The sequence below is a fragment of the Columba livia genome, chromosome 2 (genome assembly GCF_036013475.1).
Source record: "Columba livia isolate bColLiv1 breed racing homer chromosome 2, bColLiv1.pat.W.v2, whole genome shotgun sequence".
In the NCBI taxonomy this organism is placed as follows: domain Eukaryota; kingdom Metazoa; phylum Chordata; class Aves; order Columbiformes; family Columbidae; genus Columba; species Columba livia.
In genome coordinates this window covers 143064857-143089593 of record NC_088603.1, presented here as the reverse complement: position 1 = coordinate 143089593, position 24737 = coordinate 143064857, and the positions used below count along the sequence as shown (strand labels likewise).

Sequence of the window (24737 nt, the reverse complement as noted above, 5' to 3'; positions counted from 1 at the left end):
AGAAAGAGATAATAACAACGGAAGCCTAATTAGAAAAAGACTAATGAGTTTGTGATGCCATACAGAGTCTAGTCTCCAGTCTTCTGTTTCATCAGATACTAGAGGCTGGTGTGTTTCCAATTTTAAATCAGTGCTGGAACAGCTCACCACACCTGACCCAGTGCACGTGCACCGTCTGTGTTCTATTATCTTTTATTTAGCATTATAATTCAGTTGCACTGAAGTGAAACCTCTTTGTACCAATCTCAATGCCATTTGAACCAAAGAAGTAATTACTGTGAATCACAGCTCTTATAAGGTCGTGACCTGGGTTTTTAGGGGAAAAGAAAACATGTAAGACATGCTGATCCCTGTTAGCTTGGTCAGTGTGGCACCGGCAAAGAACTTGGATCATAAATGGGTGAGAGTCAGTGAACCTTTCACTCATATGTGACTGTTTGTGGGCCACAAATGACACCAAGGGAGTTGAAATATGTTTTAACAGTCTGTTTATATTTTTCTACAGAGGTCTTAGTGCCACATAACTCATTTTGGCATTTTTTAAGCTTAATTTTGCATTAAGAAAACCAAGCAAACACTGAAGCCAATATTTATTTTTCAAATAACTACAAACATTTCACAGAACTCTCTGTGCATCAGTCACTTTTAAAATTTGTTACCTTTTCGTAGATAGTAGCCCTTAAAATGAAAGCCTAACCTTTGTATGATAATGGAGACAAAGGCCAGAGAATGAGCCCAGCGTGTTGTACAATGCAGCCACTGATGAGTAAAAGGATCAAGCCAGACCTGTTGCATATTATCCAGGCTGGAGGTGGGACATGCTTGAGTTATACAAGTATTTTCATTCTACATCCTATTTTCAATATCATAAAACTTTGATCAAAAAACTAGATGTCGTATTGTTGGTGTGAATGATACCATATGAATAGGAGTAATCTTTCCTTTCTCTTCCCCACCTTTTTCTTCTTCTCCTTCCCCTCCTCTCATTTTTCAGGTTTTTTGGAGGTGTACTTAGGTCCTCATTCAGCAATGCACTTAGGCATTTTTATTTTATTTGGAGCATATACTAAGTACTTTGCTGAGGCAGGGCCACCATAGCTCTCACTGAAGGTCAAGTCACTCTTATTTTATTACCATTGTACACTCTTTAAGATGAAATAAAAATGTAAAAAAAAAAAAAAAAACCAAAAAAAACACAAACAAACAAAAAAAAAAAAACAACTATATATTATTGTCAGAAAGAGACCGTGACAACTACATTGTCATTAATGCTACCTTATATTGTTTCTATAGTCTATAGTAGGAAATTATTGCATTTCTTGTGATCTCCCCAAAGTGATTCTTCAACATCCCTTACTGTTCACTGATGACTTGAGTCTGAGTTCACAGCCACCAGATTAAGCCCCATTAATCTAATTAGTAGCAAATAATAAATTATGAATTGGCTTATTCATCAGGACTGAACAGGTTCAAACACAGGTAAGTGAATGGAAATCCTGATTAACATTTTGCTTTGAAAATAATATCCCAAAAAAACATCCCTACATTTTCCTCTGGGATTCACCCAGCAGGAAGCACACATCTCTTGACATGAATCCCATCATAAATCTTGAAAATCCCATGCAGAACACAAAATATTTATTTTAATGCGTTATTCATTAAGTTATTTCTTTAAATCCTGGTCTGTTGGCAGCTGCAAACTCATTCCATTCCAGCCACATTAGAGCAATGCTGTAGTATGATTTGAGAGGGTCATTAGGTCATTAGCACTGGAAATAATTCAAAACCAGAATCTGACAATGCGCAAATGAGCACAATTAGGAAAGAAGATTGTACCGCTAGTACAGAATGAAGTATAAACAATCAAAAAATTGATGAAAAATTAATTGCTGACTATTTCCACTTCTATCAATAGTGACCGTTTTCCTTACATTCAAGCTCTTCACAATGAGGGGAAAAAAAAAAAAAAAGGTATTTTAAACATACCTTACACTGTTTCAATTAACTATCATGCCAGTGGAAACATGGGGAAAAAGGATATTCGATCTATATATTATGTCCAGTTCAGTATTTAAATAATTTCTTAATGGTGGTTACAGGTTACATCTCATACAACATTCAATTTGAGAAAAACAAAGTTCAGTACTCATATTTCAAGTCAGGGATTCTGTGAGCTAGTGTGCCTCTCATTGTTTTTTTTTAGCCAACAACCTTAGTTATTTCACGCAACTCCAAACAATATACTCCTGTGTGAAGTAGAGATCATTCTTGTACAGAATGACAGCATTTTACTTTCTCTGTGGAAAAACATAAACATTTCCATAAAGTGAATCACAAGAGGTGTCTCCTTATAAGAGGTATTTCAGCCTCAGTGACATTTTTGTAACATTATGTAACATTTTTGTAACATTTATGACATTTTGTAACAGGTTATTTCAAGGACATTGTCCCACTTTATTTTATGCAAAATCTTTGGAATCTAAAGATATCATCTCCGTTCTGGTCTTTGGTTTTGCTTTAATTTTTCTCCTCCTCCCTTATCTGATTCTTACCGCTTGCTCTCATAGCAAACGGAATAGTTTGTGGTACTATATACTACTCTTGATCTGTTTTTTATCTGCAGGGCAGGCTTGCCTAGGGGTTAGCTATCTCACTGCCTGGTTTGTAACCAGAGATGTTATCATGACCATGGATCTTCACAGAAACAGTCTAATACTAAGGAAGGAGCCAATATCACTTAGAATATAACATTAATTTCTGCTCTGAAAGCTCGTGCAAATCCTTGGGATAGTGGCTTGTTTCAGGTAGACAGCAGTTTTCTGCTAAGCTATATAAACCTTTGATTGAATGTACACCATTAGGAAAACATTGAGGGTCCAGTATTCAGACGAAATAAAAACCTATTTCCACTTAGAAAGTTTCTTATATTTGTTCACATATAAAATAAAATAAAATAAAATAAAATACATATGTAGTCTATGGAACCTCAAGAATTAAACATGTACAAAACTCACTTGCAGTGGCTTCCTAATGAGAAAAAGCATATGTATGAATAAACTGAATTTTCTTGTAATAAGCCTAATAGTTTGTTATTCCAGTGAGTCTGAAAAGAATGAGAATATGTAATTGCTGAATGAACAGATAATGCATTTTTTTCCCTGGAAATGTGAACACTTTTAAAAGTCATTTTAAATGTGAGGACTCTATTTTTTAAAAGAATATATATTCGTTAATAACAGACATCCATAATTAGGTTTTATGATATCATAATTTCAGGTAAATACTGGGGAAAATAGAAAATGCATTTAGCTATAATTACTTTTGCATCTCTGTAAACGGAAAAGAATCAACATATTTAACTGTCAGCTTCAATATTTCTTCTTTTAATTGCAAACAAAACATACAACAGAGCAAAGTTTTAATTAACATAATTCACCAGTAGAAATGATCTATTTAACATTCTTATAGCACAACTGTAGTTAAATTCAGCCACAATCCCAGCATACTCTTTGCAAAGAAAAAAAACCTAAACACACTCAAAATCCCACAAAAAATAAAAATCAAAACCTTAACCCCTGCAAACCACATTGATTATATACAGTTTAAACACATCAATTTCCAAACACCAACATATCTCAGTAAGAGTTATATAAATTTTTAATACAAGTGTATCTATGATATTTGTAAATTTTACAGTAACTTATGATGAATTACTTTCAATTAAGTAAACTCTGTGATAAATATTTTACTGTGGCCTGGAAATGATAATTTTCAATGCCGCTACAGGGTAACGAGAAGTTCCTATCTTTACAGTGGTCATCAGAGTAAAAGTTGGCACTAACAGCATGCTGATACATGAAGTTTTTCATTTCTATTTTATCTAGAACAGTTAATTAGGATAATATACAACCTGTGTGGATGATAGTGCGTAATTAATGTCACCCTCAGTACAACTAAAGCATAGATTTAAGAAATCCACGATTGCAATGCATCTTCATGGATTTCAACAAACTATAGTTAAGAGAATTTTGGAGCTTTAAGCATTTTTTGGAAGAATTATTAAGTTTAAATTTTACTGGAGTTGTGTGGGTCTCTTTTACTGGATTTTCAAACAGATAAATAAAATTTAAATGCAATGTTCACTGAACTTTTCCACTAGCTTCAATGGCTGTAAACCAGATCCTTAAATGAAAATACACAAACATCACAAGTTTCAACAATTCAGTAAAGATAAGCAGAAGAAGGTCTGATTACTTATATAAAACTTAGAAACTTTTAAAGTATTAGTTTCTCTGGAGGATAACTGTATTTCTGTGCTGAAAAATCACTTGAGAATGAATTTTGGCATTTCTGCTCTTATTTTCATCCAAACCCAGGAAGCATAGCTGAGTAGGGAGCAAATTACTTTTACATTTTAACTTAACCAAATTTCTCTAACCTTGGCTTTGCCTGTGTCCTGGGCAACTGTTCAGATAAGTTCTAATTTTGTATTTTATTTTTTTTAGAAGTTCATCTCTCTCCAATGCTATCTAAAAATTTGCATTATCATCTTAGTATATGTTTGGTGTTTGTATGTCAGTCTAAAACATTGATCATCTCTAGTTATTTGAAGTTTGAAATTAATATAGTCCCTATCTTTTAAAAAGAACATATTATGTATTATACAGCCATGAATCAGGACAAAAATGGTAGTTTTTGTAGCAACAGGAAATCTTAGCTGGTGAGAGAGTGATTTTTATTTTTTTTTTCTGTAGCAAGAATTTAGCTTTCCTTTAATAAAAGTAATAAATTCAATAAGTAAAAAGTTTCATTTCAGATTTCCATGAGAAAAAAAAAAAGGTGGATGATTTTGTTTTAATAAGTATTGTGTTGAAAAATAGTTTTAACAGAAAATGGTAGTATCAGATTAGTGTGTCTCTTCTGTGCTGTGTTTAGTGAGAGATCAGAGTAGAGGGAATTATTTCTGTTGAACACATTATTGTGATAGTAGCCTTTAAATATGTTGCTTTCCCTGCTAGCAGTAAAAAGCAGTGTTGCCGTATGTTTCCTCTCCATCACCACTATGTCCCTGACATCAGCTGCAGCCCTAGCAGCTCACACTGCCACAGCAACTGTTTCTGCGGCTTCTGTAGCATGTATTTCAAGTAGCAAAGCATATGTTTGCTTGTGCACTGTCCAGAATAAACACATTTTAAAATATTTTTTGTAAGGCGTGACAAAGCACCAGCTGCCTGAACGCAGCAGTTTGACAGGTCATTTACTTTGTGGTAGGAAAAATTTCCCTGAAAGTAAATCTGGATGCCTTTTAATTACCCCTGCTCAGTATACCTGTTCCCAATGAGTACAACTCTTTTGTTCATTATTAAATAAATTAAACATTAAAACATCAAATTTTTTGTATTATTTGCATAAATTCTCATTTAGTTCAACAGCAAGGATCCCTAGACTATTGTATAGTTTGCTGTAATGTGTGGCTACATTATGTTTGCTTCTTCACAATTCTAACTCACAGGGCTCTCTCCAATCACCACAGATGGCCCGTGCTCTTATTTCCAACAAGGAGATGGTCTTTCCACTGAATTTACAAATTAGCACACACAGAGGATGTTTCTCTTTATCCTTTAGTGTGAGTATTAAATTATGAAAAAGCTGAATACCAGGCTTAGACTTCTCAGGTAGTTACCACATTATATTTAGTTCTATGTTTAACTAACTTTTGACATGCATTGTAGCTTCAACCTCAGTGACAGCAGTTTTTCTCTAAAGTGATTATTTGGATTTTGTATCCTGTTCTCAGAACAGATTATCATTAAATATTTGGAAGAAGTTATTATTACAGAGGTGCTTTTGCTATTCAGGGACAACTGTTACTATTGGTAGACTTCATGCAGTTTTTAATATGTTCAGGAAAAGGCACACTGGGAAACTTTACAAGAAGTCAGCTTTTAATATTAGTTCAGTAGACATTATGTTTTATTCACTGATAAACAAATGATTTGTGATCCTCAAATAATTAATCAAAACATCTTTGAGAAAAAATCTGAACTTAAGCTGCTGTTTTTGAGGGTGTTTGGTTTTTTTTTTTGGTTGGATGAGTTGTTTTGTTTTTGTTTTTTTATTCAGGGTGGGAGGGTGTGTTCTTTACTTAGTATTATAACAATTAATGTCTAGAATTAAAAGAGTAACCTGAGAATAATGTCTTACCAGGTCCTCCTAAACGCTGACAGGCCAGTGGGCTTTGGTTCACAAACAGACTTAATCACCTAAATATCATTATAAATTGAATTTAGTTAACTAACACAGCAATTCATAGCACTCTACCAAATTCATCATCTTTAGGAGTGGGTTTCGTTTCACAAACTGGAGCCACCTAAAATATAGTTGCAACTGTGAACCAGATGGAAGGCACAAATGAAATCCTTCCTCAACCTCAGACATTTCAAAACTAGAGGACAAAATAATGGCAGTCACATGGGTTTTTATGACAAAGACACCTTTCACATGCCTTACATGCAGACAGTCAATGTGCATTTATATTTGTCCACACTTATCTGTGTGGATGCATTCCCACACACCAGGTGTAAGTGGTGACCAGCAGGTTAGAAGGGCTGAACTATAGGTGCCTTCCACTCCTATTGAAGTTAGGAAAAAATGCAAACCCAGTGAGGGCTCAGAATAAGAAATTTTGGGTATAGGATTCTGATCCTCAAGCATCCATTTGATTCAATTATCCTTTCCATGGAAATTAACAATGCCTTCCTTCAGGAGGGATCAGAATTTGGGATTCCTTCCTGTCAGCCATTTGGAATGGGCATGCAGCAGAGATAGATATTTTAGACTGCAGAGAGAGACTGAAGGGAGGTGGAAATTTGGAGGCACCCTACTCTGTTTCCCCAAAAATAAGACCTACCTCGAAAATAAGCCCTAGCATGATTTTTCGGGATTTTTGAGGATGCTTGAAATATAAGCCCTACTCCAAAAATAAGCCCTAGTTACAGTTCATTAAAACATCAGTTTAAATAGTGTCCAGGCAACTATACATGTAGAAAATAATAAGTCTTGGAGCAAAAATTCATATAAGACCTTGTCTTTTCGGGGAAAGAGGGTACTCTCTAGTATTTCCTAAAGGCAAGCTTTGATGTGTTCCTCTCCATTCATCATGCAGAACCTTCTAAATCCTACTTCAAGACTCCTGTTTTTCTCAATTTAATGGTTACAAATCTTAGGCCATTACTCATGTTTACAAATTCCAGTAATGAGGTTTGTGCTCAAATTTTTAGTACTGTGCCAATGAAGAAATTTGATCTTAACTCATTAAAATACTCATGATCATGCACAATGAGGTGCTTGAGATGGTACTCTACCTCTCTTAATGATGATTGTTAAAATTCTCCGTAAGCTGGTCTGGTTTTTATTTATTTACAAAGTACACGTTACTCACTAACAAAGCTAGATATGACTTCGTATCTTTTTCATTGAGGGGCTGCTTTAAATGAAGTAGAGATCTCTACTGACTCTAACAGAATGAATGTGGAGAAAGAAGTCGCTAACATTAAATGCTGGGAGTCCTCCAGACCTTTTGCTACTTCTAGTAAAAATAAATAAATAAATAAATAAATAAATAAATAAATAAATAAATATTATAAGGTCAGGGATTCTATATACAAGCACTGAACTAGAAACCATTTCCTACGCTTTTAATAATATTTAGTGCACAACATTTTACATGGATTTATGATTGCCTTTATTTCTTAGATTTTTTAATATCTCATTCTGTATGTTGTAATCTCAATAACTCCATGTTGCAGAAATATACAAATGATTTTATAATTTATTTGGAAGTATCCCAGCTTCATCTCTTAAAGTTATCAAACACAGTGTGCATACAGCTAAGATATATGTATTTCAAAGAAGAATTCGAGGTGATCTAATCACTTCAAAAGGAAAAATTTCTGATATGAATTTGAAATTACTTTTCAGGCTGCCCTGCAGTTGTTTATGTAATATTTTCAGAACTATTCTTTCCATGCCGTATACCTTGCTTTGGTTTCAAGGGACTGCAGGTAGTTTTGTCACACAGTAGGAACGGTGAAAAGCAAAACATGCTTAAGGGGGTTCTTCCTAAGCATCTGTGTATATGGATTCCAAGCTGCCATTGCTATAATATAACAAGGAAAAAAAATGCGGAGGGAATTGCTAACATTCATGCTAGATAAGGGGAAACAGTTGCAATTATTTCTTTTTTTTTTTTTTCATGTGTGCCATTTCTTCTGGAGTACATCAACTAGGAAAGCTTCTAGTCTCTAAATGGATGCTATCAGCTGCTGTGTTCCCCATAGTGATTTTAGAATTTCATAAAAACTGTCTTGAGAAGTCCTCAAAACTTAATATACATGTGCAGTTTTTCTCTTATTTCTACTTACTCATTGTTTACTTACTAGTGCTCATTTGTTGCTGTTTTAATTCCACAGTATACATGTAAAGTAGACTTGTTCATCTTATTTGAGCTTGAATTTGCTTTTCCTGCCTAATCTATAAATCTGAGTCATGTTTCCACTGCTTTCCTTAACCTTCAGAATTTCCCTGCTGTGAGCAAGTAGGAAGACTGGAGATGTAGTCCTGAAACTGCTCCTTGACTTTTGACTGTAATTAATTGCTTTGTATTTTTAACTTCCTTTCCTTTGTCTCCTTCAAGAGCAACCAAGAGGAACTCTACCCTGAATTACCATCTTTTCTAAGGGAAGGAAATTTTGTCCTGGTAGTTATTCAGTGTTTATTTTAAAGGTTCAATCCTACCAACCTGATTCTGAGAATAATAAAAAATTAACTAAAGCTAAGTGACAAGATACCTCCTGCTGCCTGGGAGCTAGTTCATCAGTTGCCCTACTGTTATGCAGACCTGCAATCTCAAGTCAGGCTAGTTTGTGCCATGTGGCTTGAACTAAACCTCAGAAAGAGACAAACTGACTGCTTCAGGACCGATTTTGATTATACCTGAAACTTTGCAGTATCAATTTTTCCTAACTGTTGGGCAATTCCAATGTAGGGAATTGGAGCCCAAAGCTAGAGAATTACTGTTTCACTCTGTGGTTCATCTGTACACTGTTGCAGGATGGCAAGCCTACCAGAGTTTAGAGCTAAGCTAGGCTTTATCCTTTTAAAGTCACTGGAGACCTACTAGACAAATGATGTTGAGAGAAGTCAAACATAACTGGCAAGATCTAAATCTGTGTTGAGTGGAATGTTAATAAAAGATCAGGGCAAGAGTACGAGCTTGTAAATAATCCTAATGCCCTACCCCATTGGGGAAAAAATTGCACACCAAGTATTATTCATTTCTTTATTATTTCTTACATTATATGATTTTTATGGGACTAAGTGGATTTTATTGTTTTGATTGTTAATAAAAATATCTGGCTTGCAATGTCTTTCTGATTAAGTAAATAGCATTTGCTTTTTATACTGACTTTATGAGACTTCTGTGAGCTTTGGTGTTGCTGATCTAGTAAGGATGTATGGCCATTTAAAATCTGATTGTAGATATCATGTGACAAAGTAATTTTTCTGTCAACACAACCTCAGGGAAGTTTATTTTGTTCTGCAAAAAAATCAGGCACAGCTTGCAAAACAAGGCAAAATTCCAATCAATGAAGATGGGATCAACTCCAGTCATGTGAATGGAACAAAGAAACGAACATGAGCAAAGACGTATCTTAAACTTGTCTAAAATAAGCATCCTTTGATAGATTAACATTATGGCATAATTGCCACTGTGATTGTACAATAGCATAATGCAATGAACTTCCCGGAGTCCTGTTCCTAGGTTGTTCCTTGTTAAATTTCTAAGAATCTTCATTATCTTTTATTGAGGCTCACACTTCACCTTATCCATTTTGGTGTTATCCAAAGGTATTTGGCTATCCATGGTGTTTATATTTAATCAAATAATTTCGTATGTATGTGTATTTATGTATATATAGAAGTTACTTTAAGGATTAAGCCCGAAGGTATTTAATCATCAGGCTCAAATCAGGTGACATGCAACATTAAAACTCAACTCTCTTCTCTTCTCTTCTCTTCTCTTCTCTTCTCTTCTCTTCTCTTCTCTTCTCTTCTCTTCTCTTCTCTTCTCTTCTCTTCTCTTTCTCTTTCTCTTTCTCTTTCTCTTTCTCTTTCTCTTTCTCTTTCTCTTTCTCTTTCTCTTTCTCTTTCTCTTTCTCTTTCTCTCCTCTCCTCTCCTCTCCTATCCTCTCCTCCCCTCTCCTTCGTTTTTGTGCCTGTCCCTGAAACTGTGAAATCAGATCAGACATAACCAGGTCTCCAACATTTACTTCATTCAGCATCCCTGAAGCTGGCACGCTTGGCTTTGGACATTACAGCACTGACTACCACAAATGCTCTGTTACTTGCTTGAGCTGGGCTCAGGCTCCTCACTCATGGTTGTGATTTCAACTAGTTGACAAGGGTCCTTAAGAAAAAGGATATTTAGCATTGCAAATCATGGAGACTTTTGTGGCTTGAACTCTAAGTTATTCTCCATTCATCACTCAGAGACAGCTTTGGCAGAACTGGGTTGCTGGCTTGTGTTGTAACTGGTGGAATTAAAAATTCTGAGACTGCTGAAATCCTCTTTCGAGCCCAGGGATTAATAATGTGGTTGCTGTTAACTGAGAGTGCTGTTTCTGTGCCATAGTAAAGAAACCAGCTACTCAAATACTCAATTATTCTGTCAATGTATTCCAGATCTCTGGGCACTTCTCATTCTCTTTTCTGTCTCTAACTCCCTCTACTTTGTTTTATTTCCTGGTGCAGATTCCTTGTGCTCAGTTCTGCTCTGGGACAGGGACAATGTGCTACTACAGATATATTAAAAAACCCTAAATATCCCTATTTTACACCTGAAACAACAAAGAGATTGAGCCAAAACACAGACATTTCTGAATTTTCTGAGTGTACTTCATACAAGTCAAACCTGATGTGGGAAGAGATCTGGATCTTTTATTTTTCTTTTTGGTGACAGTGATTGTTTTCTCTTGCTGTTTCAGGCTTTATTTAAAAGGTCACAGTGGAACAGCTGGAAAACAGAGTAGCCTGATCTTACATGGTGCTGAATTCAGTACAAAAGATGCTGACAATGACAACTGCATGTGTAAATGTGCTCTCATGTTGACTGGCGGTGAGTACAACTCTAAAAATCTGTGGTATATTGATAGGGATCTATTCTGTTTTCCTAGAGCAACCATGGATGAAGTTGTGTCTATGGATGTGTAAGTATGGTGTGAAAATTCTTTTTATTATAATTACTACTACTGTTTTCTGTTTATATATACATATAGTGGTAGTGCCAATGCCTCAAGATTCATATCAGCAGGGAAGGGATTATTAAGAGATGCAGTCAGTACATTTCTGCATTGAAGCTGTTGCAACAGTGTTAAGGGGGAAAGCATAAGGTAGTGGTATTGTTGGGGCGAGCAAGGCAAAATAAGAGAGAAGAAGCTAAGAGATCAAAATGGGGAAAGAACTTTGTGAGAAGTGGAAGAATCACTGAGAAAGAAGAGAGAAAATGCAAGGAAATAGAAGGTAAATTTTAAAAACAATCAGACTCTGGATTTAATATATGTTATGTATGTCACTTAGGAGTGTGATTCTGTTATTGAAATAATTATAATAATTCAGCTTTCTCTTTTCTATGAGCATAATACAAATAGGCATACAGACATATAGACGTATAGCCATATAAACTTATAGCCATGGTTAATGTGATAGCTTGTTCACTCATCTGTGAAAGACTAGACCTGCAACCTGCTGTTCAAGTTGTGGCACATGACTGTTCTGGGAGGTTTAAAACAGTACCCCTAAGGAGCTGAATCAAGCTGCAGAAGGAAAGAGAGAAGGGTCAAGGTTGTGGAGAGCACACAGAAGTTATGCTGGGATAGTTTAAATCACCAAGTCAGTCTGACTGTGAATAAGTAGAGTGTATATGACTGAACATTTGTTCCCTCCAATGCAGAGGGGGAATATCAGAGATTATCTCCCCATACAGACACCTAAAGCTCTACACAATAGTGAGAACTTTCTCTGGCAAATGATGCTTATTTCTAGTCCCTGTATGGGTAAGTTCATTTTTATCTCTAGGACAACACATTCAAAGCAGAAAGCTTAAAGTGGGATTCTTTGGTCCAAACTGAGATTCTTTGGCTCATCGACTGTAGGACCAAGGCCGTTATCTTCATATCTGCTCTTCTTCGGAGACTCTCCCTCAATGATTTCTAGCTTTCCTGGAAAAAATCCTATACATATAAATTATTTAGTATTTTGGATCAGGCTGTTAAACTGATATTATTTGTGCTTACTGGCACTTTGACTGAATCCAGCTCAGGCCATATTCAGGAATACATGAGCCTCTAAAGTTATCATCTACTAACAGAAGATGGGTTCCCATCACTGGGAATTTATATCAAATGCACAACCTGGATCCTCATTCTCTTTTGCTGATTGGAAATGACCCAGTTGTGAAAGTCTTCAAGGAGCCAATTTTTCAAAATTTCCTAACTTCTAGTGATATCTTATTAAAAGTCAGCGTAGGAAATGTCTTCCAGTAGACAGGTGATCAGACACTACCTTTCAATTTCAATAAAAAAAGAAGCTAACCAGATAGCTCTGGACACAGATAATGGATATGAAGTCAATAGTTTATTTTAATTAGAATTGCTGACCTTTCCCTGTAGAGACTATGCTAAATTAAAGTGTCTAACTTCCAGGGCAGGCTGGAGTTTAGTGAGGAGCTCCTGAATGTGAGCTATGTCTATGCTCAAGTGCAGACTCATTCATGTGTCCGAGCTGCCTGGAAATACCTCTGCTCCCAGACAGCTCATTCTGGGAGCTGAGCATTTTGTTTATTTTTCCACTCTGACTTCTATGGCAGGTCAATGCCCCGCTAAGGTCAGCCTGCTGTTGAACAACAATTCCACAAGGTTCATATATCTTTTGCAGCAACAGTCCTGTAAATCAACAGAAAAAAAACACATATTGGTATACACTGGTAGCAAATTAAGGAATAAGGTGGAAGGGAGAGAATTAGCAGAGGCTGAGGAAACCACAAATAAAGCATATCATGGCAGAGTAAAAGGAAATGCAGCTATCCTTTGGAGATAGCTGAGCCCAGTCTTTTGGACTGTGCTGTACAGCGCTGAGTAATTTGTGGTTCTTCAAGAAGAGAAAGACTTTAATCAGGCTAGAGTTCTCCTCAAATACTCTGCTGTGCTTTGCTCTTTGAAATGACTTTCTCATTTCTTGAATAAATATCAGAAATTGAATTAAATACCAAAACATTTGTTTAGTGAGTAGTAGACTAATTAAGAAAAGTAGCAATGGTAACAGGTTTTGGAAAACCTCTTTTTGTTTTTTTCCCAAAGATATCAGACTCTGTTAGTTTTGGCAACATAACAGAGAGCTCTGTAATGATGAATGATATGAAACCTACAGGCAGGTTTCTAGCTATCTTGGCATTTTGGGTGCGCCTGTTATCTCTATGAGGTGAAATGAATATATTTATGTCAGGAATAAAGGCTGAGATAAGCTGAAGCTCAAGACTGTGACATGGTTATAGTCAAGACTGAAAATAAAAATGTAAAGCAAACACACATTTCTCTCTATGATCTTACTAGTTGTCAGTTTTACTTGGTCTATATCAAAACTGTTATTCTCATTCCTTCTTTGTCTCCTCCCTTTTCATCACAATAAGAAATTAAATACTGGAAGCATAGTATGGTAGCATCAACAGGGGGGTTTTGTATGTGTGTGTGTGTTTCTTGTCCTTTTGAGAGCCACGCTATGTTACTTGACTATATCTTATTGCTGATCTTAGGGAATGGCTTCGAAAGTACATGCATGAGATGGATTCTTAGCCCCTGCGAAATTTACATGGTATTTAAATGTCTTAGGTGGTTTTTTGTGCCTTGGAAAATTCAAAGTAAGCATACCTGATTTACTTTTAAGGGAGATAACACATACTTATTCAAATAATTTCTTCATTTAAACTTAACCTCCGTCAAAATAGTAAAAATAATTTATATAATGAAAATACCTGTTATGAACTGATACAATATTTCAGACCTGAACTGAACTGAAAGAAACTGAACAAGAGGTTACATATGCATATCATTTCAAGCATTATTCTGAAGAGTGCTCCAGTGAGCTACATAAACAGGTTTTTGCAAGAAACAGCACTTGAAATACAACAAACTGTCACCAGAATGAAAGCTGAGTAGATGTCTAAGGCTCTTCAGATAGACTTCCAATAGAAGAGCACTTAAGGTCTCTGGATCAGATTTGTGGGCACAAGGACAATTTAGAGCATCCCGCCAGGATACCATCTGTCAGCTGAGCCCCAGGAATTGCTTGTGCAATTGTTTTCAGTCACTGAAAGTGGCTTAGGATAACTTGGCCAATAGTGAAGGAGCCTTAAGGTGGTTTGCTTTGCCTTGCGTTGGCTGCAGCTTGAGATGTTCACACAGGCATTTGCCTTACTTCAGGTGATAAGCGAGAAAATTGCTAAAGTTCTGATCACTGAAATAGTTTGACAAAGTGATAGGGAGACTTTCTAGATGTCTTACTAGGATTGAAACATTATAGAATGGTTTAAATATTTTGTTTCTTTTATTTTACTGGAAGCACAAGTCCATCCAGCCGCAGTCTCCTGTCTCTGACAGCAGTCAACAGCAGATGCCTCAGTACAGGCATAAGAACAATGGTAATAAATGATAGTTCCTCTGAGTATTTTCCCAGTATCTTTTGCATCTCAGGGGCTTCCTGACTCAGAGGCAGTTCCCATGTAGTTAGTAATTCGCAATGGATTTCCCATCTGTTAAGTGAGAGACTGTTCAATGAGAATCCCAAAGAGTGGTGCACTCATTGCCTGCTCTTTCACTGCCTCTTTCTCCAAGTGTTGATTTTTACGAATCTCTGGCAAGAATGGTATGGAGGATTCTTGTCATGATGGAGGATTCTTGTCATGACTTGGAGAGAAGTTCTTGGCTGAATATAGAAATCTGCCCCTATGTTGTCCAAAAAGAAAAAGCCAAAGTGTTCTTATATTTTGTTTGAAACAAAAACTTTGAAAGTAGTAACCTCAGCACACTTAGAAGTATCCAACATGAACCCCTGGATATATATCTACTTGTACAGGAAAACATTAATGTTTAGGTTTTATGCATATTGTTGCTTTCATAAAGAATTTATTTATAAAACACCATTAATGAAGTATCACTTTTGTTGCCTAATATTTTGATAGAAAAATATAACCACTATGTAGCTAAGAAGTGATTGGAATATGATTTGATTTATGCTAGAAATATTAGAAATATTTCCTTAGACACATGACTACTCAGCACTTTTAACAAAATTATTATTATGTTTTTCAGGGTTCAATATAGACAACAGTAATGAATTATTAGGAGAACACCATGAACTGACTGACTAATAAAAAATATTCTAATAATAATAGATAATAATTATAATAAGGCAACCACGAGGGGGATCTGGCCCCCAGTGAAAATGAATTTGACACCCCTGCTTTAGTCCCTTTCTAAGACAGTCTACCTATTTATTTCTGTCTTTCTGTTCATTTTAAAGATCTATAGTGTTAGAGATTAATTCACATAACATAATCTGTTACTGAGTTAGGCTGCACTTAATATATGAGAAATCTTTTATTGTTGACTAAACTAGTTCTATGATCATTTAGGTGTGTTCAGTATTGTGTTCAATCTTTGATCACTGGAAAAAATACACCATTCCTTTGAAAAGCTGCTTTTCTTCAGCAGCTTTTTAATAAATTTGAGATTGTTGGCAATTCGTCTTTTGAATTCTGGACTAAACAACCCTAAATCTTTCCTCTTTTTGGACTCTCTCCAGTGGATCCACATATAGCTTGAGATATCATCCAAAGCTGCGCCCAGTCTTCTAGCTGAGAATTTATCAATGCACAGCCAAACAGGGCCTAAGTATTACCATGTAACTTCTTCAAAGTGCAGAATGTCAGAAACACTAAAATATTTCATAAAATAAATTGTTATGTCTTTTCAACAATGAAAACTCTTTCAATATTATTGCAGTGGAAATTGTTCTTATTGGCTTTGTTACCGAATGCACTAAATTTTGTGAACAAGCCCAGAGAGCTAGAAATAAATATTGGCTTTTCATAGGATCCATTTATTGCATAAACTTATACAAATGTGCCATTCAAATATACTTTGGATCTTACTGAATGAATTGTATTGCTCATACTGCATTTGGAGGCATTCAGTGGAGTCAGGAGGAGACCAGAGACAGATGTGTGAAGAAAGGGTCTGACATCAAATGTGCAGGGTTCAGATACATATTCTTTAAGTAAGTAAAAGGCAAATAAGAGCCTTTCATATAATTTGTGTGATCATTAGCAAGTTTCCAATGCATGCTAGACTTGAGAAGGGGAAACAAAATTGCAAAACTGCAGCTGGAGTGCGACTGAGAGTATGTGAGAAACAACTGTGCAGACACCAAGGTCAGAGAAGAAGGAGGGGCAGGAGGTGCTCCAGGCACCAGAGCAGAGATTCCTCTGCAGCCCATGGAGGTCATGGTGGAGCAGAGATCCACCTGCAGCCTGTGGAGGATCCCACACCAGAGCAGGTGGGTGCCCAAAGGAGGCTGTGACCCTGTGGAGAGCCCACACTGGAGCAGGCTCCTGGCAGGACCTGTGGAGAGAGGAGCCCAGGCTGGAGCAGGTTTGCTTTCAGGACTTGTGAGCACAGGGGGGAGCCAGGGTGGAGCAGTCTGTTCCTGAAGGACTGCACACTGTGGAAGGGACCCATGCTGGTGCAGTTAATGAAGAACTGCAGTCTGTGGGAAGGACTCATGTAGGAGAAGTTCATGGAGGACTGTGTCCCATGGGAGGGTCCCAATGCTGGAGCAGGTGAAAAGTGTGAGAAGTGCCCCCCCTGAGGAGGTAGGAGCAGCAGAGACAATGTGTGATAAACTGACCACAACTCCATTCCCTGTCCTCCTGTGTGGTGGGGGATGAAGCAGAGAAAATCAGGAATTAATCTGAGCCCAGGAAGCAGGGAAGGGTGGGGGAAGGTGTTTTAAGATTTGGTTTTACTTCTCTTTATCTTACTCTGATTTAATTGGTCATAAATTAATTTTCCCCAGGTGGAGTCTGGTTTGCCATTGATGGCACTTAATGAATGATCTCTCCCTGTCCTTATGTCAACCCACAAGCCTTTCAATATATTTTCTCCTTTTTCTGTCCAGCTGAGGGCAGTGACAGAGCAGCTTTGCCATGTACCTCATGTCCAGCCAGGGTCAACCCACCATTGTCCACAAAGCATGAGCAAGCTGTAACTATTCCAGAAGAACAGCTGTCTAGAGTGGAGATTCACGTTTATTTGTATAGCTGAACTTTTAAACAACTTATCAATGTATTATCTAAATTCTTTTTTGTTTGGACAATATGCTTTATGAGCTCAGGATTTTTATCGCAAAGAGAGACTATAGTATTGCTTGTATTCTATTAATTATTAGAGGTGGGTTAACTTCAAAAGACTGAACTAGCCTCAGTTCAAATATGCAATTAGTGACTTTGTGATCTCAGCTTGCAGAAAGTACCTGTGTTTCTGAAAAAAAAACTCTCTTGAAAGCCTTCTTTTTGACACTGCATTAGTCAATCTAAAATATTGCTTCTGTTATAATGCCCACCATTGATTCTAATGCCTGATTCAAATATCCCATGGAAATATTTGCCAAAAGGTACCTCTGATGTTAAAATCTTACTGCTATTCAGAGAAGACCTTATTCAGTAAGGCAAATACCTTGTAATCAAAAGTAAACAAGATTCTTTGTGGCAGGAAAATTCTGTGAACTCCAGGGAATAAGCCAATATTTAGGTACTAGGAACCTTTCTTTGGGTCAGACTGTCTCACAGCTCCAGACCTGCTTTATTTGGTGTTTTCTGAAGTGTCAGTGCTGCAGGTATCTGTTTCAGAAACCCCTGGTTTACGTTCCCCTACTTCCTGATAGCTACCAAGAAAGTCACTGCTTCCCTTCCTCTTTCCCTCAACATACAAGGCATATGAAAAATAAAAACCAAAACATTTGCATCCATTCAAATATATGAATTTTGGTGTTGAGACATGCAGTAGGAAGTCTTGTGATAATCTGAGGCCCTATGGGGAATGAAGAGCTTTTAGAGGACTGCAGGAAAGAATGGACGGAAATAACCATAGGGAGAAACAAAACAAAAGAAAACAAACCAGTATTTATTTATAATAAATCTATTATGAGAGACTTGAGCAGGTCCTCACAAAATTTTGTGTTGCTTCAACTCATTTGATTTTTTAACATAAATTTTGTAGGGAACTGCTGAAAACCTTCTGCCTAAAAAGGCCATTTACACATCTATTGCTGTTCCTTTAAGATGAAATGGTAACTAACAGAGCTTGCCATGTCTTCATCCCAATAGCATAAAAAGAACCCAGCTGCATCTATGTTCCAGCTTTGAAAAATGAGGATTAGATTTTCTCTGCTTAGCTTTCTCTTAAGTTTCTACAAGATTATACTCTAGTTACAGTAAAACATCAGCTGTGCAGTTTTATCTTTCTTTGGTTATGGCCCCCATAGGTATAACATTGTAATCAAAGAGAGGTCAATTGTATCAAAATAGAAGTTTGCCAGAATTTATCTGGCATAAATTCTTCCCTAAAGGTCTGATTATGAAGTGTTACTTCTGAAAAAAGCCCACTAAGTATTATCCAAAATCTAAGAAAATACTGTACAAGACTAGAAACTTGAATCATACAGATCTGAATACAAAGGGCAGAGTAAGTACTGGATCTGAAGGTTAATCATGGTCAATATCATATTAGTAGTAAGGCATAGTTTAAAATACCCTCACACAATGCATCCATTTCAGGTAGATAAAAGACAAGTCACTGAGTAGGATGAAATTGGAGGGTTGACTAAGGCAGTGCACATTGTCTAAAAGGAGCTTCTCACAGCTTAATTCCGTTGCAGAAGTCCAAGTGGGAAACACACTGAAAATTTAAAATTCTGTATTTCAGTCCACAATGACATCTGGAGAATTCAGTAACCACTCTCTAGATGATCCACTTGCCACTACCAGTGACGTCTGAAAAGGTTTTCAGGGGGTCCTGGGAAGATTACAATGCTGTGATGTGCAGGCTAAAATAACTTTTTAAAATAAAGTGGCATTTAACCACCCAAAGCAAAAGCCACCACATTATTTTTATGATCTTATTTGCCTTCATATATGAAGGCAAATGTTCAGTACAAACATAATACATAGAAAAATGCATAAAACCTGTGTTTAAGACTCACAAAGCCTATAGGTTTTACTAGGAAAAAGAACCCAGCAGAAACTTTCTGACAAATAGAGCTCCTAGCCATTGAGGTTAATGTATTTTTGACATTGTGAATATTAGCTCTTTGCAGTCTGGGGATTCATTCTGCCTTCCTCAGTCTGAACTAAGCTTCTTTCTATATGTATTACATAGATACACTGTAAGGTGTTGGAAAGAAAATTCTATTCCCATTGGGTTATACAGCAAAACTCCCACTACTTTCAGCAGAGTCAGCATGTCACCTACTTCATCTTTGTCAGTTTCTGTTATGTGACCTCTCAATGTTGCCAAATTTCACATTATTTGGAGTTTTGACTCCCATGGCAACCTGAAATTCACCTCAACCAAAACAAAAATAGTTGGGGATCTAGACAGGAGAGCCGAGTGGGTAACTTCATTTAAGGCAACAACTGAAAATAGATCTGAAGATTCATACTGTATTTCATCACTGATTCAACTTTCTCCATTGGTTAAAGACATACATACATATCTTCACTGCAGTGGGATTACTTTTTTGCACACAGTTTGCAACTAAACCTACACTTTTAGCGAGTTTGAATTTTCTGTATTCAGTTATGCAAATGGTAGTAAATGGTAGTAGTAGTCATTGTTAGTAATATTGACGGGTACTTGATAAATTTCTGGTTTATTTTCAATGCTATGTTAACAGAGCACACAAAAAGGTATGGCTCTACATGCATTTTCTTTGGCAGAAAATGCAGGTTGAAAAGTTCCTGAGTGGTTACACTTTTTTATCCTAAATTCTCAGTTTACCACTCCTTCAGTTATGCCAACATAACTGTTCACAGGGTCATTCTGTAAATCAGATCCCTAGTTTGCCCTCAGGAAGCAAAGTTCTGTTTTGTCACTTCCATGTTCAGAACAGGCTTACAATGCAGCTGCTGGAGCAGCGAACTAGCAGCACAAGCATCTGACAAGCATCTGGGCAATACATTTCTTGCTCTGTCTTTCTAGTAAAACAAAATATATGCATATGCAAACAGAATTCAAAGGGTTAATGAGTAGGAAGCCCCATCTTGCTGGGACAGATCAGGCAAGGCAGGGGGGCAGAAAAGGCAGTTAGCAACTTTCGAAGCCTAACTTTGATATAAATCAGTAACATTTTTAATATGCTTTTGTAGTCAATGATAGGTAACTAGTAATTTTCTGCTACTGATAGATATGTGGATAAAGTGCCTACAAACTCCTTTTTAAAAATAAATAAAAAAATACAAAAAAAAAAAAATAAATGGACTTCTGTCAGTAAGTGCCAAGTGTGAACTTGTTCAGGAGCTTTGCAGAGAAGTGAATAAGTGTCAGATTGATTGGAGTGAGCACCCTCCTGACACTGCTGATCCAAAAGCATTTGGTACACTTCAAGATCAAGATTAGGAGGCTCAAGATTTAATACAGATTTTCCCATTGCAAATAGTAAGGTTAAGGATTAAATGTAACTGTTCTGGCCCAAACTGTACATGCAATGAGTATACCTTGGTTGAAGTTGACCATGCTGTCACCAAAATGTATGCACACTCAGGTAGTCATCTTAATCCTCTATCCATGCATATAGGTATTCTGACTGTCAGTTTTTACAGTGTTATATTTGCCTTCTTCACTTAGTCCTTCCATTAATTTGAGGGTCTTGTTTATAAATTTACCATAAATCTTAAAGAGTCAACTGTCTCCTTGTACTCCATTCTGAATATTATGGATACTATAGTATAACAGGGTATATTATACCTTTACTATAACAGGGTAGCACCACCATACTCATAACCCATGTTTGCTAAGAACATCTAACCTGAGAGCAAAAGTAAACTATCTGGGCAACTGAACTATCACAGTTAAAGCAACAGAAAAGGACCAGTAAATAAAATTAAATCATGCTTATATTGAAAATAACCAAATAAGTGAAATTATGTAAAACACTTATGAATTATAGTATTTTTCTGAGATTTGCATGAGATGAGTGAACTGTAATGCTGCCTAAACATGCAATGCAGTTTGGGTTTTTTATTCTTGTTCTCGCTGCACATACTGCTTATAAAACCAAAGCGTTTTAGGACTTAAATACTTGCCCAACTCTGTAAATACAACTGTGTGTTCTTCAGCACTGCTGGCTACAAAAGAGAAAAAAAGGCAAATGTGAAAACATCCCCCCTACCACCACACCAGAAGCATTTATGAGTCTGGGAGTATCAGAATTTTCTAATCAGGTAAAACTACAAAACAAACTTGCAGTTTGATTATTTGTCTTATTGTTTCCAGGGTGGTGGTTTGATGCCTGTGGCCCCTCCAATCTCAATGGGATGTTCTATACAGCTGGGCAAAACCACGGCAAGCTCAACGGCATCAAGTGGCATTACTTCAAAGGCCCCAGCTATTCCTTGCGCTCCACCACCATGATGATTCGGCCCTTGGACTTTTAAAGGCATTCAGCAGTGGATCCCAGAACAAACCAGGATGACACTGCCCTCAGCAGCACCACTATCAGTCAGAAGGGAAGAGGTGAAGGGCTTCTTCAAAGCAACACATTAGGGTGATGCAAAGTCTCTTCATTATCACCCCATGACATCCAAAAAGTCTCCAACCCCACATTTTGATGGCTGGGGAAGGCTTGGTTTAGAAGGTGGCTGCAATGATTTTCCAGAGACTAGCAACTGCATCTGGTTATTCTGCTTGAATCTGGTACTTGTCAGTGGATGTCCTTTTTTTTTTTCTTTTAATAAGATGCAAAATGACACTGGTTTATTCATCAACAACATAAGAATTTGAAGAACTGAAATGTATCAACAGCAGTCTATTGAGTACAATACTATTCAGCAGTGAAATGCCAACATTAGATCCATGAAAAAGGATTATGGAGACACCTTTATCAAAACTCATCTTAAAGCACTCAAGGTGACCACTCCAAATACTGTTTTTCTTAAATGAACTGAATTTGAATGATGGATGGATTTATGTTAATCCCAGAGTCAAATAACGTGTGTGAATATTATTTTTCATTAAATCCTTTAAGGACAGGTTTCTCATAAATAAACTGAGTGAAATGTATGAAGAATGATAAGGGTAACAAGCATAAATATTTCAGTTGCTCTGTAGAGGTAAATCAGATAATTGGCATAATCTCTGAGCTAGGATTTATGGTCTGATAACAAAAGTAGCTGTGTTTTGAAGTTTTTGCCTTCTTTCATTAGAGGCAGTTTGAATGTCACACAGAAAAATTAATGGAAGGTTTATAGAATGTGAAACATTATCCTAAAGAAAATACGGGATTTTGCATGGGATATTTCCATCAAAAGTACACAGGAAGGCAAACTGTTAGGGTATATAAAAATTACATAAATGTAAAGCTTAAGGCAATGGATTCATTTTACAGTATCCTTGCATGTGCGCTATTTATCATTATTTTACTTCTTTATTGCATTTTTGTGAATATCAGAAGCATGCCAGTTCTACACAGTGCTTAGGCTACCACTATAAAAAATACTCATCAGAATTGTATAGAAAATAAAGAATTGTGAACTTGTAAATAGCATGTTTATATTTCCTGTCATGGTCGTTTAATTTGTACAGGCAGCCCTGACCCTGCTCAAAGAGTGCAAAGCCTCAAAAGTATATAAATATTAAAAGAACTTTAGAAGACTGCTTACATGTTGCTAGCAAGTAGTTTTGTTATATTAAAATGCTGCAGAAGTGTGAGGCAAGATGCAAAACTCAACAGTTGGAAAAAAGTAAGCAGGTAATAAAGTAGCTGGGTGGCCCATGAGGTTGTAGAGACAACTCTTCCCACTTACAGCACCTTGTCATCAGTCATAGCAAAAAAAGTCCATTTGGGAAAGTAGTTCGTGGTCATTCTACTTCTGCTGTATATAAAAGGAAAAAGTTTACCCTGATCCCACCAAAATCCAAAGTAAGATTCTCAACCATTGAATTGGGACCAACATGACACACAAAATCTGAATGTAGCAAGTTTGTCACTTGTCTATTTGTTGCTTTGTTTCATTCATTGAACTGTTGCTGACATCGAGCACAACAAAGATCCTTAAAGATCCTTTTTAAAGGTTATTAGAGTAACCGGGTTTCTTTTTTATTGTCCCTCTAGCAGTTGGTTTGCATGGTGTAGAAAAAAAGCCTGCTTGTATTTTTTTTTAAACACTTCTTAAAGATCACAAGGCCCCACAGGGTTCTCTGTTTTTGTTACAATGTCATGTTTATTTGGTTTTTAGTGGGTACATCTTTGGTTTTGTGTATTTGTATATATTTATATATATATTTGAAATAATCTTGCCTAAGGGTTAACTTGCTGTTTTCTGCTGAATAAGTTGCCAAACTACTCCTTACTCAGCAGTTTCTTCTCAGAGCTGTTTTGTCTCAGTTTCCAGCAGTTTTTTGAAATGCTCTTCATTCATATGCAAAATATGTGGTCTGTCTTCCTCTATTTTCTCAAAAGATATATTTTTGCGAGTCTCCAAGTTAGGAATGCCATTTTTGCCGATCCTATTGCAAAAGGTAAAACACATTTAAAGTCAAAAGCATGATATTTACTGCTTATTTATCTGGGTTTGAAAAAATGTGGATTTGTTTCCTATCCTTTATAATAAAACATTTTTTAAAAATGCATAGTCCTTGCTTTACTTTGAGTATGCCTTTCTGTGACAGGTGACAACTTTTTACATCTGTCCTTTTAAGAAATATTAATAAATCTTGTGAAATTATTAATAAATTTAGAGAAATCCTGGGAAGGCAGTCTAATTAAATTTTGTCCAGAAATTAATATTTCTATCCTTTCAAATCCCTATGTCAATATTTTTTATTCAATCTCCTTGATTAAAATAATGAGACTGTATTTATCATTTCACATACAAATCATACGAGTGTCTATCAATCTTTAAAATATAAAATTTTTTGAATTCCACAGGCAAATATACAACTTGAATTGTGGCACTTGTTTCTCTTGCCTTATGACATGTTCTTCTGTCATCCATTCGATCAAGTTGCATGGCAGTGACAAATCTACATCGATCTCTCAGCCAGGAATGCCTCTTGCCATCTGTATGCCTTTTAACACTACAGGGATCAGTTTTAACATCTCTTTGTAGTCAATTCATCCTCATTTTCTCAGAATTTTTCCTTATTGGATTTGTTCATTGTGTTAGTTGAGACCAACCTATCTTTTTAAAATCAACACAAAAGCTGTGAGGAACTACATACATAAAAGCGCTTTTTGTTCCTTAAGTTGAACATGTACAAACTGCTTGAATTGAAGAAACAGAATTAGTAAAAATGGTCTTTCTGGATTTGATTTGTATTGAAATGTCACTTGCATTGAAAAATGCGAAA

The 24737-nt window shown here is 36.4% G+C and overlaps 1 protein-coding gene across 1 annotated transcript in view; it reads left to right on the top strand.

Moving 5' to 3' along the window:
- ANGPT1 (angiopoietin 1) overlaps positions 1 to 24013 on the top strand; it is a 160365-nt gene extending 136352 nt beyond the window's left edge. The window contains exons 8-9 of the mRNA XM_065054253.1: positions 11046 to 11176; positions 21663 to 24013. Of these exons, the coding sequence (XP_064910325.1) occupies positions 11046 to 11176; positions 21663 to 21823 (292 nt within the window). The 3' untranslated portion in view covers positions 21824 to 24013. The remainder of the gene's footprint in view (positions 1 to 11045; positions 11177 to 21662) is intronic.
- The last annotated feature ends 724 nt before the right edge of the window (positions 24014 to 24737 follow it).